This window comes from Tursiops truncatus, chromosome 6, assembly GCF_011762595.2.
Source record: "Tursiops truncatus isolate mTurTru1 chromosome 6, mTurTru1.mat.Y, whole genome shotgun sequence".
NCBI classification, from domain to species: Eukaryota; Metazoa; Chordata; class Mammalia; order Artiodactyla; family Delphinidae; genus Tursiops; species Tursiops truncatus.
Window position 1 is genome coordinate 94,098,227 of NC_047039.1, and position 18,167 is coordinate 94,116,393.

At 41.3% G+C, this 18,167-nt stretch overlaps 1 protein-coding gene across 15 annotated transcripts in view; it reads right to left on the bottom strand.

Moving 5' to 3' along the window:
- The window catches only part of SUSD1 (sushi domain containing 1), a 140,653-nt gene that overhangs the window by 81,740 nt on the left and 40,746 nt on the right, over nucleotides 1-18,167 (bottom strand). For all 15 annotated transcript variants that reach the window (XR_012332631.1, XR_004527067.2, XM_073806411.1 and 12 more), the window contains 3 exons: nucleotides 8,830-8,927; nucleotides 8,025-8,211; nucleotides 1,517-1,626 (listed from right to left, as the gene is read on the bottom strand). Coding sequence is in view for 13 of the 15 variants with exons in the window: in XM_073806411.1 (XP_073662512.1) it covers nucleotides 1,517-1,626; nucleotides 8,025-8,211; nucleotides 8,830-8,927 (395 nt within the window). In the remaining 2 variants the exon portion in view is untranslated. The remainder of the gene's footprint in view (nucleotides 1-1,516; nucleotides 1,627-8,024; nucleotides 8,212-8,829; nucleotides 8,928-18,167) is intronic.

Consider the following 18,167-nt stretch of genomic DNA (forward strand, 5'->3'; position numbering starts at 1 on the left):
GCTGTGTGTAGTAGTACTTTCTCCAGGTTTACAGAAAAATCATGGTGTCTCATGATTTAAAAATTCTTTTCATGTGTGTATTCATGTGTGTTTTGGCAGTATCTATATTCTCTTTTGCAAACTGCCTTTGAATGTTCACTTCCTTCCAATGGATTTGTTAAGAGTGTTTCACATGTTACTTAAATTAACCTTCGTCTAACATATTAAAAAATAGCAATTTTTTTTCAGTTGAACTCTTTAATCATTTTAGTGTAGGATATGAAGTGAGAATCATTTATCTTCTTAACCAAGTAGTTAACCAGTTGTCCCAGAACCATTTATTTCTGTACCCATTTGAAAAATCATCTTTGTTTTATATTATTTGGGTACCTGAATATATTTCTAGGTCCAGTGTTCTTTCCAATATTAAAATTTGAATATTTCACTCACCTGCTTAAAATCCTCCAGTGCCTCCATATAGACATAAAAAATAAGATCCAAGCTTAAAAGTACGGGATACAGGGATGATCACTATTCAGATTTTTGCCTCATCTCCTCCTACTCCCCCTTGCTTTCTCTGTTCCCCAAGAAAGCCACATTCTCAATTATCCAATAAGCTACTCGACTTGTCCACACTGCCCTTCTTCACTTCATCCAACATCTTTTATCTGGTTAATTCCTACTTACTGTTTATGACTCTGCAATGTTTTTGCTTCTTGTTAAAAAAATTGTACCTGGACATGGGGACTTCCCTGGTGGTCCAGTGGTTAAGACTCTGTGCTCCCAATGCAGGGGGCCCAGGTTTGATCCCTGGTCAGGGAACTAGATCCTGCATGCTGCAACTAAGACTCAGCGCAGCCAAATAAATATATTTTTAAAAAAATTGTACCCGGACATATATACACATACATACAGTCTCCTATTCCATTTATTTACTTTTTATCAAAGCTCTCATTACACCCTATTGTAGTTGTCTGTTTACTTGTATGTTTATATTAGTTCGAATAGAACTTCCAGGTCCTAATACATGATATTCTTTTGGTAAATGGCTAATGAATTAATTCTAATTTAATACTTACTTAGTCTACTCTCTGTCAGATGATTTGCTAGGCACTAAAAGTGATACAAAAATAATAAATTTCAGTTCCTGCCTGAATATACTTATAATTTTACTTGAGATTTGTGATGTTTATAAATTCAAGTTAAGTGAGGACCAAGAGCCCTGCAATAAGTTTCTTAAAAACCCACATCTGAGTGTGAATTTGATGACAAAATAAGCTGCAACTATAAATGAACCAAAATAAAATATAAGACATGTGAAATACCAGACAGAGAAAATGAGAGCAAATCACCCAATAGTGTCTTCCTTCAATTTAGTCCCTCACTTGCAGCCATCTCACATCCATCTCTAGAAACAAAAATCAATCTAGAAGTTCATTCCATTCGTGTTTTTAAATACTCTGGATCCCCACTTGGAGAGCACCCAAAGTTTTAAGTGACACAATTCATTAACAAATAGCATAAGAGATCTTCTTACTTGGTACATTCGTTCTGATCCAACTTTCCTAGAATGCCTGTTCAATTTCAAACAAGCTTCATTAAGTACTGAAATATTGAAAATCCTGTCATCTTCTAAGAGATCATCACCTAAAAGATAAGAGAGAACACAGGGAAAGGTTACATCTTCTTAGCAAAACATACCATGGCCAAGGACAACTGAAACTCCGAGAGCCAACAGAGTGTTTAACAGCAGAGGCATCAAATCTGGCTTCAAGTCCTAGCTCTACAACTTCTTAATTGCATGACCTTAGCTAAGTCACCTAACCCTAAATGCTAAATGCACATCAATCCTCACACAGACAGGGCAGATCTAAAGCAAAGCTTGGACATCTGTGGGGTTTTTGTTTTTTGTTTTACTTCACCAGGCAATTCTGATAGGCACCCAGGGTTATATACTCTGCTATCACTATTTCTACTTCTAATAATAATAGCCTTTCCTTAGCACATTGGAGATCAGTAACAGGGAAGGACTTCTAAGGGGAGGCCTAGGGACCTGGAGGTTCCACCTGACAGACAACCTGGGTTGGCAAAAGGAGAGACTTGGTTCCTTCCTGCCTCTGTAGGCTATAGCACCATAATGAAGCCAGGCAATGCTGAGCTGGCCCAAGGGCTACAGCTTCACCACTCAAGATAGCAAAGTGCTCAGAAATAAAACTTGGGGCAGTAGGTTTTCTCACAGCTGCTCTCCAAAGGATACTGGATCATCCAACCAGCAGTAAATCCTTCAAGATGAGATCTGAGATAAGCATACCAATATCATCCAATAAAAAGTAAGATCAAAGGGAATGCCATCCATTTTATTATGAGGGAAATATCAAACCTAAATAAAACTTTTATCTTCCAAGGATAAATAATATAGAAAGGGAGGGGGGAAGCCCATGAAATGATTTTCAAGAAGAGGGAGATCGTGCCTAGAAGGCAAAGAATGAACACTGTTGAAAAAAATAGTGAGCAAAATAATGGTAAAATTCAGCAACATCTGTTCTGTACTTTCAGTAAAAAAATTTTAAAGATGATTCAAACAGATTAAGGATGAGATGTAAGAGAATGTGATAGCAGAGACGAAGCTGGTTGAGAGAGGCAGAAATAAAAAGGGAACTAGAAGAGACAAAAGGAAATGAAAGTGCAACAACAGAATTTAAAGTGCATCAGAAATGTCAATGCAGGGACTTCTCTGGTGGCGCAGTGGTTAAGAATCCGCCTGCCAATGCAGGGGACACAGGTTCAAGCCCTGGTCCGGGAAGATCTCACATGCCATGGAGCAACTAAGCCCGTGCGCCACAACTACTAAGCCTGTGCTCTAAAGACCGTGAGCCACAACTACTGAGCCCGCGTGCCACAACTACTGAAGCCCATGCACCTAGAGCCCATGCTCCGCAACAAGAGAAGCCACCGCAATGAGAAGCCCAGGCACCGCAACAAAGAGTAGCCCCCACTCGCCGCAACTACAGAAAGCCTGCATGAAGCAACGAAGACCCAACGCAGCCAAAAAATTAATTAACTAATTAATTAATTAATCTTAAAAAAAAGAAATGTCAATGCATATATGCATAAATGCATATAGAGAACAAACTTGCTACATACTCACAGAAGGCAAAGGAAAAAGGCACGGATATAAAAAAAGAGAAAATAGAAGACCAATGCAGACAGACAAGGAATTCCACATAGGAGTATTTGAAGAGCAAAAACAAACAAACAAAAACAATAATCAGAGATTTAATGAAAGAAAATATTCCTAATGTGTAGATAGATTGAAATTTGAAGATCCAAAACCTCACAGGGTACTAGGAAAACTCTGTGAAAAACATTAACACGTATATAACCCATGACTGAAATTTCATGAAAGAAAGGACTCCTGTCTCATTCACTATTGAATTCCTGATGCCTAGAACAATGTCAAACACATAGTAAGTGGTCAATAAACATTTACCATGTGCATGAGTAAATGATTAAAGTCTTGAACTTTGCACATAAAGAAAGCTTCTATGATATCCAGGCTGAAAAATCAGATTGTCTACATAGGATTTTTTTTTTTTAATCACGCCTTCAAATTCCTCTTTCAAAACTTTAAATTCCCAAAGCCAATGTGAAATGCCACCAGAATTCTGACAACAAAGGTTTTGGCCCAAGAATTTTATCTTCAATCAAGTTCCTATTCACTTGTGAAGACAACAAAAGGATATTCTCAGATAATCCTGGGCTCAGAAAGTATCCCATTCCTCAGTAAGAAGATAGAAATCACTGTGCAGAGAGAGAAATAAAAATACAGAGAAAGACAAAGATACTTTGGTGTGAAAGAACTGGTAGTAAACACTGAAACTATTAAAACATATACCTATTTAAATAATTTTTATGAATATTGCTATAAATTAATATAAAACTGAATCCTTTAAAGATGTAGTACATGTTCAAAATAATTAAAAACAAGAAGCTGGCAATAAAATGCTGTATTAAACCAATAACATAAGGGAAGCAAAAGGGGAAGGAGTAAAAGGAAGTAAAGAATGCTAACTTCCTTATCTTACTGGGGGAGAAGTTAACATTATTTCAGTCAACACAGGCAATAAGAGAAATACACATTCAAACAGGATTTTTTTATTTTTGTTTTTTAATGTGTAATGCAGAATAAAAGCAAAATCTATACTGTCTGAATCACTGAAAAAAGAAAATCTGGGGCTTCCCTGGTGGTGCACTGGTTGAGAGTCCGCCTGCCGACGCAGGGGACACGGGTCCGTGCCCCGGTCCGGGAAGATCCCACATGCCACAGAGTGGCTAGGCCTGTGAGCCATGGCCACTGAGCCTGTGCGTCTGGAGCCTGTGCTCCGCAACAGGAGAGGCCACAACAGTGAGAGGCCTGCATACCGCAAAAAAAAAAAAAAAAGAAAATCCGTGCAGCAAAAAGAGAAAACAATGGACATAACAACATAGCATAAAAAAGAGAAAAAATTAAGATGACAGAAGAAAGGAAAACCATATCACAAACAACACTAATGTAAATTGCTTAACTACTATTTTTCTCAAAAAGGTTTGCAACATATGCTGTCTCCTAGAGTACATCTATAGCAATGTTATCCAGATAGCTTTTAAGAAGAACAAAAGGGGGGTAAAGGCATATCATGCAAATAGAGCACAAAGAAATCAAGAAAATCGGGGCAAAAAAAAAAAAATTAAATAGGCTAAAGTGAGCCACTTCTTAATAGTGGAAGTTAGAATCTACAGTTAAGATATCAATCACGGGGCTTCCCTGGTGGTGCAGTGGTTGAAAGTCCGCCTGCCGATGCAGGAGAAATGGGTTCGTGTCCCGGTCCGGGAAGATCCCACGTGCCGCGGAGCGGCTAGGCCCGTGAGCCATGGCCACTGAGCCTGTGCGTCTGGAGCCTGTGCTCCGCAACGGGAGAGGCCGCAACAGTGAGAGGCCCACGTACCGCAAAAAAAAAAAAAAAAAAAAGATATCAATCACGAACATAAATATCATAACATCAAAATGTGTGAAACAAAACAATTAGAATTTCTAAGAGAAACTGAGAAGAATGGCAATCCATGTAAGCAAAGAACAGTAACGACAACAAAAACAGAAGTCCTGAAAAACCTTACTACTAGAGCTGGTTTAAGACTAGATCTTACCTTACAAGCAAACACTCTACCTATTATCACAAAACTTTGCCAAATAGTAAGCCCCAAGAAAATGTTGATAAATTCCCCACAAAGAATACTAAAATGTAAAAAAAAAAAAACTAGAAATCAACAACAAAGCATAAATGTTAAAAATATTTTAAACCTACCACTTGATAACACACATAATTAATCCTTCAATCAATGAGGAAATCAAACTAGCAAGTAGGGACTTCCCTGGTGGCGCAGTGGTTAAGAATCTGCCTGCCAATGCAGGGGACACAGGTTCAAGCCCTGGTCCAGGAAGATCCCACATGCTGCAGAGCAACTAAGCCCCTGTGTGCCACAACTACTGAGCCCATGTGCCACAACTACTGAAGCCCATGCACCTAGAGCCCATGCTCCACAACAAGAGAAGCCACTGCAATGAGAAGCCTGCACACTGCGACAAAGAGTAGCCCCTGCTCGCCACAACTAGAGAAAGTCCACACGCAGCAACAAAGACCCAATGCAGCCAAAAAATAATAAATATATAAATAAAAAATAGCTAGTATATAATAAAGTAAAGTAAAAATAAAGAGAACATATATTAACACCCTCATAAATAATTCTTTGATCAAGGGAAAATCAGAATAGCAATTATACCATGTCTTGAAAGTAAAGATAAAGACAACATGTATAAATGCCTAAAGAATTCTGGCAAAGCTCAAATCCGGAAGGGAGAAAGAAGCACTGAAGGTTTTTATTATCAAACAGAAAATAATGGAAATAAGTTGAACTATGCATTCAACTCAAGAATTTAGTAATAGAACAATATAATGAAGTTAAGAGAACTAGGGAGAAGGAAATAATAAAAAAAAAATAAGGGGAGAAATTAATAAGACAGAGAAAGAAAAACAATTTAAAAACCCAAGAGATTACTCTTTGGGGAAAACAACAGTAATAAAACAGACAACCCAAGCGAAGCAGATCAAGTTTTAAAAAGAGAGAAACACAAAACTACAAATCAAAATAACCTGGGGTTATATAATCTGTAACCCCAGAGGAGTTGTAAACAAATATTCCATGTGACATTCTGCCAATATATCTGCCAATATATTTAAAATCACAGCGAAATGGACGTTTCTTAGGAAAGTACAAATTATAAAAATTGACTCAAGAAAATGTAAGAAACATAAACAGACCCCAAAAAACATAGAAGAAACTGACAAAGTTATCAAAGAATCATCTCCCAAAGGGGTGAAACTTAAATAATATTAAGAGCAATGTGTCCAACTTTAAGGGAAGGGGATAATTCTAAAGTGATATAAACTTTTCCAAGGTATAAAAAATATGGAAAACTTCCCAATTCATTTAAAGGGAACTAGCATAACGCTAATAATGAAATCAGATGGCTAACTGTGCAGGATAGAGAGGCGGGAATGACAGAGCTTCACAAGAGTGCATAAGGAAACAGCAAAGACAAAATTTGAGTAGATAGGGAGTAAATGTAGAAACATACCTTGTTCCCAGTTGGAATAATTCAATATAAATCCCAATTCTCACTAGGTTAATTTGCAAATTTAATCCAATTCCATTTAACATCTCAGACAGAGGAAGGAGGTCTGGCGACATTAAAAAACTCAGCCATGGTCACCCAACTCTTAAGCAGCAGAGTTAAGATGCAAATCCAGGTATGTCTGACCCAAAAGGCCACGCTTTTCTCAGTGGAAATTAACTTGAAGAGGTTGAAGAGGATATTAGTAAAAACAGCTGACACTGAACAGCAAGCTCTCATTCTGACTGAACAGAGACAGATGAGTTTGGAGTCCTGGGATGCTCTTTCAAAGAAGACATATTCCTAATAAATCCACAGTAGTTTATTTTTAACTTTGAACAACTTTCTCTAGTTACTATATTAATTTGACAATATCTTTCCCTACCTAGTATTTACTTAGAAATAAATCATTTTGTTTTATTTATATACAAGTACCCTGAGACCTATTTTGTATAATTTCATAGTTGGCTTGATATTGTTAAGACTGGCAGACTTCAATTATTTCTGCAACATCCATGTTACTTCCCAGTTCCTAGTGGCAGCAACACCTAAAGGTTGAGTTTTCTTAATTAGGACATCAAATAGCTAGTTGAGAACTACCTCAACTCATCCAAAATAATAAATGACACCAATGGCTTTTCAAGGTTTGCTTATTAGGAGTTTAATTAGTCCTGACACCCCACAACCAGAATTATGAAAAAAAAAAAACTTACTGTAATTGTCATGATGATATAAAAATCCATGTGATAACTATGTGCATTGGGGTTTATCATGACTTCTTGAAGCTCCTTCTGGTCCATGCCTCTTTTCACCCCACATCTACCCTCCTGCATCCTAAGGCTGCCTCCCCCTCTCCACCTGCCCACTCTCAGCTCGGTTCTCCACCCCCAATCAGTCCTAGGGTCAGTTCCCATCCTGGAGCACAGCTCCTGGGTCAGCCTCCCTGGCTCCACCTTTACCATAGGCAAGAGTGAATGAGTTTTGAGTTTCCTACCAAAGATAAGCCATGTGGCTGCCCTCTATTGCCTTGGATAACTGAAATGGACTGCATCATCACCTACTGTTCTCCTCTTTTAAATGCCTTATTACCTTCCACGTCAACCAGAAGACCCAGCTGAGAATCAATACATCAGTGACCATTCAGCCTGGCATCAATAGGAGAGGAATCTCTCCTACCAGACCCGCTCTGGTTCTGAGCCCTAGAGCAATTAATCCCCTGGCTACAAATCTCAGAAAGCAACCGTGAACTCTCCTGACCAGTAGATTCTGAAGCACATTTTCCCACATCCTGTGCTTAGCATTTTCTAGGAGGAAATGAGACTTCACCTCCACCTACCAGCTGTCTGGAACTCAATGATGGCTGGCACAGAGCGTCTGGGAGAGGCAATAGAAATGTGCATGGTGTAGTTGGTGCCCTGGTACAGATCTAGGCACACTTTCGGGGTCCTGTTGTCTGTGGTCAAATTAACTGTCTCCTCATGAACTGTTTCCATGGGGTCCAACCGTTGTCCTTTTATGTATATCTTTGTGAGGGGAAAAGACAAGAGAACCCACCAGGACTTCAGTTAAAACAAACAAGAGAGATTTTTGTGGTGCTGGAACCTACTCCCTTACTACTCCCTTTAATACTGCACTGCTCACCCCAGGGGAGATAAATAGGGCAAACCTCTGCTATCAGGTATCTGATGATGAAATCTGATCAGCCCAGTAATCCATAAATGCTGAGAAGTAACATAAAATGAGGAGTATCTCCAGGGAGTGCTATCCTGCACTCAAATGACCAGCAATCAATGGAGGCAACACAACCTGAGACCCGCTCACTGCAAACTGTCACCGAGGCAGCAGATGCTTCTAGGCTTGTTCTGGGGGAGTGAAATACAAGAGCTTGCAAACAAGCGATAATGACGACGCCAAATATAAATACATCCCACACACATATATGGAGGATGACAAATAGACTAAACTCAAAATGCAAAATAAAAGAATCCAGATATCTTTAAAATTCTGTTCACTTTTTTAAAGGACTATGGGATTTGAAAGCTGTTAGATTGAGAAGCACTTCCGGAAGCAAGTCCCTCCTACTCTTATTCCCATGGTAACCATTTCTGCCCTAGCAGGAAAAAGGAGCTCACTTTACTTACCACATATACGATCTTGGAGTTTATTCTTCCTGGGTTTATTTGCCACCTCACACAAGTGTTATTAAACACTGACACGTCATTAATTTCTATAATTATTTCTAAAATAGAAAAAGAGAGAGTCCACTCACAAAATGCATTGATGGGCTTTGGAAAAACCCTAATGGCCACCACATTAGAGGGCGTGACTTAGTTTATCTGCCCGGCTGGTCTCTCTGATGATCACCATTCATGCTCTGATTCAGAAACCGAATCAGCAATTCAAGCTACCCCAGGCCATCACCCAATTTAACTTCACCATGAGTGAGCTTGGCCCATTACCTGACTTGGAGGAAAAGGAAAGATTCCTGCTTAAGTATGGGTGAGAATTCCAACCTGTGATTGGTCTGACAGGCCACTGGATGCCACTGGTGTTCTACTCCTGTGGGATAGAAAGCGGCCCAGAGTTGAGCCCTGAATCTTCCCTGCAGTTGCACAGGTAAGATCAGCTTCCGGCTTCCTCATCCCACCCAGCTGATGGAGCATTATTTCCAGGTCACTGCTGTTCCCAAGAGGGAAATGACACGCATCACCACATGGGACCATTCCTCAGGAGTAACCCGCTGGGGTAAACTAAATAAATTCTCCACAAGGTCCCTGGATACTTCCAGAGCTCCTTTAACTGAAGCTATTTAATCCTGACTTATTCCGAAGCCACTAATTTCTTCAAGTTGTTCTGCTTTTTTTATATATTCTGTGTGTATTTCATGTAATATATTTGGGAATGTGGGAAACAGTATTAGGACCTCAGTTCCTGAGGTAACACAGTTTCCAATGAACCTAGTAAACCACCTAGGAAGTTGTCCAGATGGGAAGGGGGCAAGGATCTAGCTTTTTATCCATTTAATAAATTCCCTGCAGATAAGTAAAACCATTTTTACTTGCAGTTGACATACTCTTGTCTATAAAGAATCCTAAGGAATTCACATACACACACACACACACACACACACACACACACACACACACACACACACAAGGCTAAGAAAGGAGTTCAGCCAGGTTGCAGGATACAAGGTCAATGTACAAAAATCAATTGCATTTCTGTCCACTAGCAAGGAACAATCCCAAAAGGAAATTAAAAAAAAAATTTCACTTACACCAACATCAAAAGGAATAAAATTCCCTGCGGGTAGAAGTTACCAAACCATCACCTCTGGAGAAGGGAATCATCACCTCACCACACAGGAATGTTCCTCAGCCCAAATTCAAGCTTCCCCACTGAATCAGACATCCCTTGTGGATGTTCTAGAACCTCTCAGCTTCTCCTGTTCCTTGTTCCAGCCCTGCATGGGCTTTGACACCATGACCGTGTCTTGTCTCCCATGCTGGGGCTTCCCTGCTGCACACCCTAGCACATGCAACCTGGAAGTGGGGGGGAATTAACACCTCCTGGGGGACAGGAGGTACTAGATAAGTCTGCCCCTTATCTTTCTTCCCCTTGAAGGGCAGACCTACAAAGACCTTTCAGGGCGCTGTCGCACTGATGGAGCAATACTTGCACTCAGTGAAGACGGCTGCAACAAGGCGTCCTTACACCGGCTCTGCTTCCTTCCCAGCTCTACTCACCTTAGCCCTCACTCCTGCTTCCTGGGATAGCACTCCCTATTATGAAAAAAATATAAGCCTTCTGCCTCAGGCCCTGCTTTCTGGGAAACCCAAGGTAAGACTCCCATCAAGAAGGGTGAGAAAGATAAGTCTCCGCCCCAGAAGATTCCTCTCTTCATCTCAGCTCCCATCCTTCCCTTCTAGTAAATCTCTTCTCAGCCTCCAAGTGGGAAAGGGAGCCTGCACCTCAGGCACCTGTAGGGTTGACTAATTTCTCCTCTACTCAGAACCAATACTATCTTTAGACATACCCTAGTCTACTGCTCTCTTTGCCTATGGAAGAGTTTATATCTTTACTAAATCATCCCTTCAGCAGCATTGCCGAGATTCTATGTCACACATTACCTGGTCTTGGGTAAGCCCAGGTCAGCTGACTATAAGTGGGAATAAATGGAGGCAGAGAGAGGAAAACAGGCAAACTTCTGGAGAGACACCAGAGGATCACCTACGGCTGTCTAAAGCACCCCTGGGTCTCTACATCAATGTTTCTCCCTGGAGCACAGATAATTTGAAATCAAAGAAATACTCCAGTTGTGGACATGGGTATCCTGATAGACGCAAAGACCTATCCATTCACCTCCTTGGGTAGCATAATGATGATGTTGGCACCAGTCTTTTATCAGCTTGAACAAGCCCCAAATATTCCTGGCCCTTTCCCTCTCCACTGACCTTCAAAGCCCCAGAGTTCTAGATTCCTCTGCTCATTCCCACATCCCTCTGATACTCACCCCCTGGTCCAGAAGGAAAAGGAAACATCCCACTCCTCACCTTCTCTCTGAGTTGCCAGTAAAGCACATTTCCTTCCCACTTGGGACCTCTTTGCCACCCAAGCAGAGGTTAGAAAGGAAACATGAAAGTTTCCTTTCTTGTTCTTCCTTTTTGCTCATTCACTATGACAACTGCAAATAACATCTCAAAAATGCTATCTGCCTCCAGGCTGTGCCGTGCTCTCTGCACAGAGGGACCCAGATCTGATTCTAGGGATGTCAGATATTTCATCCCAAGGAGTAGCATAACAAAATCCGGTTGCTTTTCCCTCCAGGTGTCTACGAATCAGCTGGAAAGACTTCGTTATAAATGTATCAGCTATTAAACATCCATATCCCTGCTGCCCCTTTAAAAGAGATGACTTGGGAGGCTGCGCCCTAATTCTAATAGTACCAAAAACTGAAAACATTTCTGGAAGTTCTCTTTGGAACTGACTCCAGGGCACTTTATTCACCACTGACCCTTAACTGAACGATTATCGCATGCCAAGCGTCCTCCCATGCCAGGCACTGGGCTGTGACGATGATCAGAACAGAAGTCCTTCCCTCAGGAACATGGCTTCTAATGGAGGGAGCAAACATATAAGCAGAAAAATTACAACTTGATAAATATCAGGACAAAGTTGCACATAAGTACCACAGGGTATAGAGAAAGAAGCCACCAACTCTCACTGCAAGACCTGGGGAAGCCGGCTTCGTGGGGGGCATGACCTTCAGGGATGAATGGCTGAAGAGTGAGGAAGACAGAAGACAGAACAGCAGGTCCAATGCCTGCAAGCGTAAAGGGTGTGGCAGATTCAGACAGAGACGTGTAACGTGCTGGGGAGGAGGAAAGAGGGGAAGCGAGGTTGCAGAGAGAGGAAGGGATCAGACTTGGGAAGACCTGCTCGCTAGACTAAGCGCAGACTTACTCCGACGAGCCTTGGAGAGCTAAAAGCAGGAAGATGATGGGGACTTCCTTTTTTTTTTTTTTAACATCTTTATTGGGGTATAATTGCTTTACAATGGTGTGGGGGACTTCTTTTTTTAGAAAGATAACTCTGGTGTATTTTGAAAGAGACACTGGAGGTCACAAGGAGAGAATGTGATACCCTTTACTCAGTGATTACAATACATCAAACACTGATACGTAGGTCTTTATAGATTTGATCACATTTTCCCAGCAGTCATAGGAGGCAATCATAAAATCAATAACGAGTGAACATTTATTGAGTTGTTACTATGGACCAGATAGCATGTACGGTACTTTAAATGTATCATTCATCTAATCTTCAAAATAACACCATGAATTTGACATTATAGTGTCCATTTTACAGGCCTAAGGCTTAGAGAAGTTAAGTAACCTGCCAAAGGTCACACAGCTAGTAAGCAGTGAAGTCAGGATTCAAAACTAGATCTGCCAGACTCCATAGCCCAGAGCCTTTGCACTGAAGTAGCTATTCAGCAAAAAGGTGAAAAGATGAAATCAGGGCACTGGATTTAAAACCGTGAGCAATTCTGAAGGAAAGCAATAGGAGGCAAGAGATAAGGAGTCTAGGCTGACTGCCAGTCTCTGAGCCTGAGAGTCTGAATAGATCGCCTTCTACTGTACTCATAAGAAATATAGGAGGAAGCAGACTGGGTTTGTGAGAAAGAGACGAACGAATTGTGTTTAGAACATGCTAAGTCTGAGTTCATCTACCTGGGTGAAAAAAACAGCCTTGAAGGTCATCAATGGGTAGATGGTAGTTGAATCCCTGGGTGCAGGTGACATGCCCAGGTAGGACATGGAGAGCAGGTGGCATGACAGCAGGGCACTGGGACACATGGAAACCAAAGGGGAAACTAGAGGAGAAAGAGGAATGCAGAAGGAGGTCAGAGGTTGGCTGGGAGAGTGTGATGCCTCGAGAGTCAAGGAAAGAGAAGATCCGAAGGAGTGTCTGCTTCCTCGAACGTTATCTCCCTTCGTTCCTACCAATCCTCCCGACCTCCTCGCTCCCACCCAAGAAGGGCCTGGAGCAGAACATAAGCACTGGGGGCTCGACCTCTTGCTCTCCCCTCACATGGCTCTTTCTTCCCCAGTGGAGGGCACATGGTGCCATGATCAGATCTGAGGTCTGACTTTGGACAGAGGCAGGCAGAGCAGGTCTCTGCCTTGTCCAGTTGTAGGACGTTTAGGCTCCTCTGGCCTAAACAAAGTAGGCCCCCACAGCATCCAACTGAACTCTGCATTGGACTTTGGGGAGCAAAGCCTCCGTGGGTTATAAAGTACCTTTGCTTTGCTTTAGATTCTGCATGTGGTGCATGGGTGTGTGCGTGTGTGTAAATGTACATATATCAAGTTATGCATTTTAGTATCTATTAGCTTCCAGTATTTCTCTGTGGTGCTCATCATGTTTGTAACTAAATACTTTTGTGATTAGTTATTTAATGTCTATCTCTCCTGAATGTAAGCTCTATGACAGCGAAGACAAGATCTATCTACCTCTCCAACCCCAGAAACTAATACAGGTGGTTGGACACAGACATTTTTAAAATATTTATCATTTGGTTGACTGGTTGAATAGGTTGATAAATGTATGGATAGATAATCAACAATGCTAAATGTTGTGGAAAGGTTAAGAGGAAGGAGGACTGGCACTAGACCATGGTCATTAGTGACCTTGAGAGACAGCAACAGTGAAGTGGGGTGTTGGACGCCTGATTCTCCTTCAGGAAGCTCAGAAGAGAACAGGGTGGGAGGGGACAGAGACAGTGAGCACAGACTACTCTCTCAGAAGTCCCATTGTGGTCAGGGCCTAGTCTAGTGCACTCTCTTGGTTTCCAATTTTATATCCATTTTCTCTACTTTTGAAAACAGTAAAAGGTCCTACAGAATAAATTCAAGAGACCTTAACAGAATGTCGAGCTCAATGTCATTTCTAGTATCTGCTTTCCAAAGTGATATGACCAGTCTTCTAATATGACTCATAAACTACCTCCAAAGGCAATTCCCAAACAGATTACAAAACCAACACATTTTGATAATAGCAGCATCCCTGAAATGAGGGTATGGCTTCCCAAGGTGACAACTTTGAATAAATGCATGTTTGGCTATAAGAGTTTTGCTGTGCTTCCTTTCTTCTTTTTAAGTCATTAGAGTCACATAAAATAGGTGGAAGCAGCATGGCTTAAAGTAGTGCTTTCCTAAAATGCGTTATTCACTTGAGGGTGAGTTTTTTGGTGGCACATGAATATATTTTTATGTGTTTGCTTTGTATTGATTTTTGTGTATATTTGAAAAAGCCCAGGTGTTCATCAAACTCATGATATCACATATATTACTGTGTCCTTGATCAATAAATTTAAGTTTTAAACATAAGTTGTTTTAAGAAACTTATTAAATTAAAAAATACTTTAGTTCTGGCAAACATTGTCAGGGTGGTCTACAAAGAATTCAAGCTTAGGAGAGTGGCAGGAGACAGCTCGTGGGCTTTCCAGGTCTAAAGGCCTGAGTTCAAATCCTGTCTCTGCCATTTACTAGTCATTGAAAGACCCTGTGAAAGTTGCGTCACTTTTATGAGTCTCAGATTACTCATCTATGAAATGAAAACATCAATACTTCACAGGGTTTTTCTGAGGACAAAATGAAATCAAGCATCAAGGCTCCTAGCAGAGCCGTGGGTGTTTAAGTTGGTGCACGATCAGTGGTAGCTATAATGCTTGACGGTCTAAACATTACGCACATATTCAAACAAATCCCAGCCCTGCGGCTATTTGCATAAATGTGCCCATTTATTCCGGCTGACCTTTCTCTTCTATCTGAAATATGTCGAGCTGCAAGTGAGCACTCACTGGGCTGAAGAGGAGGATCGACCACAAAACAGAAGGGCAGGAGCTAACAGGAGGCCTGGAGGCATTTGGACTCGGTCCCTGAGTCGGGTGAGGGGCCCAGAAAGGATCCCAGCAGCCACTCTGTGTTTCCATAGAGATGTTGCTCTTTAGAGAGCCTGGAGTGAGTGAGCGTCCACTTCATCATTATTAACTCAGATTCGAAACGTAAAAAGCCAAACGACCTGTGCAGAATGAAAGCCAGGGACAGTCTTATCAAGAATGGATCAGTCCCTTTGATCTTGAGGTAAACCGACTCACTGAACATCAAGCTTCCACCTGGGGTTTTTCCAGACACTAAAGTAATTGCCTAATTCTCAGCTCTCTGGAGTTTCCAGTCTAAACTGGCCTTAAAAAAAAAAAAAAAGTCCCACCGCCTTGCTGGAGTTCACACTCCATTAAAAACATATACATATCTAACTGAATCACTTTGCTGTACAGCAGAAATTAACACAACATTGTAAATCAACTATACTTCAATAAAATTAAATATATATGTGTGTGTGCGTGTGTGTGTGTATGTGTGTATATATATATATATATATATATATATATATACACACACATACACATACACACAGATCTGTCCTATTAATCCAAAGAAATAGGGACTCCAAAAATATTTTTAACTAAGAACAACTCACGTAAAGTGAAGATAAATTATTCTACCCAATTTAGAATGAAACACTCATGTATAAAAAGATGGGTAAACAGAATGAAAACAAAGGACAGGGGTAGAAGGCATTCACAGGTTAGGCAGAAACGTAAAAGAAGATGGGGAAAAAGCCCAAAAGTGAACATTGACGGAGGTAAATACAAAATACACAGAGAGATTTGGGACAGAAGGCGAGGTGTGAAGAAATAGGTGAAAAACAGGAAAAAGAAGGAAGGGAGGGCAGCTGAGCGTGAGCCATGGTAATCAGCATCTCTCACTACAGTTCCAGAAGCCTCTCGTACCTACCTACCCAGCGATCATGTGCACTGTGCCATGAATTAATCAGCATGTAAATCGCCCCCTTTATCTGCGGAAATTGAATTTAGCTGCCAATCTTGATTGAGGGCATAGAGGCCTCCTCACAGAAAGATCACAGCCCTCAGGGAGAAAGCCTTTTCTCTCCTTAAATCAAAGCTTGCATAAACCCATGGAAACAGCTGCAGCTGGAGCCACAGACTTTGCGAACGGTGGCAGGCTGAGGTTGGTAATTATAATTAGCAGTTACATAACATGTTTGTTCTTCAAAGTGCTCTACAAGCATCAGCTAATTAATGGCTTACTATGCCCCATGCAGATCCACTGGTTTTTCATGGAGTGACTAATCCTGGTGCCCCCACTGAATTCTGATTGGTGGAGGCACAGCAGCTTGAACAATGAAGCAAATGGCTGAGGGTCCAGAAGCTGGGCCCAGCTCTCTGACCAAGTGACTCCATAGGCAGCTCTGGGCCAAGACCACCTCACCAGATGTGGAATTCAGCAACCCACGAGGCAGCTGCCTCACTTCCTCCAAATAACTCTTAGAGGTGCTGCTGGAGGTGCAATAATAGTTTGGAATGACCATCAGTCTGGTTCAAAACGGCATTAGCTCTTCTTAATGTCCCCAAGTATGAAGACTGGGACTCTGGAGTCCTTGGCGTTAGTTACAGGTTTGCCCTTGCTTCTCTGTGCAAGTTCGGCAAGTCAATGGGACCTAAGAGAAGGCCGAACTCGATCTCTGGGTTCTCATCCGTGTCTGCCCTTCCTTGTTACTATGATTGCAATCTCTAGCCTACAGCCTGCTGCAGTTGTGGTGGAGATAAATGAATGTGGGAAATGCATGGCACAGGCAGGGCCTCAGCAGCAGAGATAAGTTCTTCATCTACTCCTGGGATGCTTTACCCAAGGCCTTCAGAGGTCCATGATTTTATAAAATATTATATCCGTATGTGCATTTCTTTGGAGAAAAGTCTATTTACCCTATTGCTCTGTAAATTCCAAGAAGGTAGTGTCCAGCAAAGTACCTCACACACAGTGTATGCTAAATAAACATCTACTGAACAAATTGATAGATTTCATCAAATTCCTAACCCCAAAATGGTCATGAACCATTCCTCTATGGACAAATAATCACCAGCAGTCTGCATGTTGTATTTGCTCTGGTTAGACTCTCCTATGGAAAACTTCGATTGGCAACACCCAAGACATTCTTCCATAATTCTGCTACAAAACCAAGCCAGAGACCTAGACCAAAGCAACCTAGAGATTTCACTCTTCAGAGCCAAGCAAGTTAACAGCTTGAAATAAATTCCCAGAGCCATTCAAGACCAGGTGACAACCATGTGTCACACCCACGGCCAACCACCACAAACCCAAGAATCATTGCCTTTTCCCATCTTATTTCTTGAAGGCCGAGGTGTGAAATAAAGCACGTGGAAGTCTACACTCTGACTCATGAGAAGATCCTCTTCAAGCAAGGTTAATAATTTAAGTAAAAGACCTAACATGGGCACAGTGGTTTAAACTTCAAAATGCTCCCCATAGATTGTCTCATTTGATTCCCTCTCAACAATTATTTGAGGTAGGAAAAGCAGGTTTTATTTTCTCCCTTTTATAGAGGAGGAAACTGAGGCTCCGAGAGAATAATGCCTCACCTAATGACACACAGCTAACACATGGCACTGCTAGAATGTGAACTGAAGTCTCAAAACTCCTTTTCACCAGTAATTTCATTTGGGGGTATATATCCAAAAGAATTGAAAGCAAGGTCTCCAAGAGATATTTGTATACCCATGCTCACAGCAGCATTAGTCACAATAACCAAAAGGTGGAAGCAACACAACTGTCCATCAATGGACGAATTGATAAGCATAATGTTTATATATATACTACAAAATATTATTCAGCCAGAAAAAAGAAGGAAATCCCACCATTGGCAGCAACATGAATGAACCTGTAGTACATTATGTTAAGTGAAATAAACCAGTCACAGAAGGATAAATACTACCTGATTCTGCTTACATGAGGTCAATTAGTCAAACTCATAGAAACAGAAAGCAGAACGGTGGTACCAGAAGCTGTGGGAAGGGGGAAGTAGGGAGTTACTG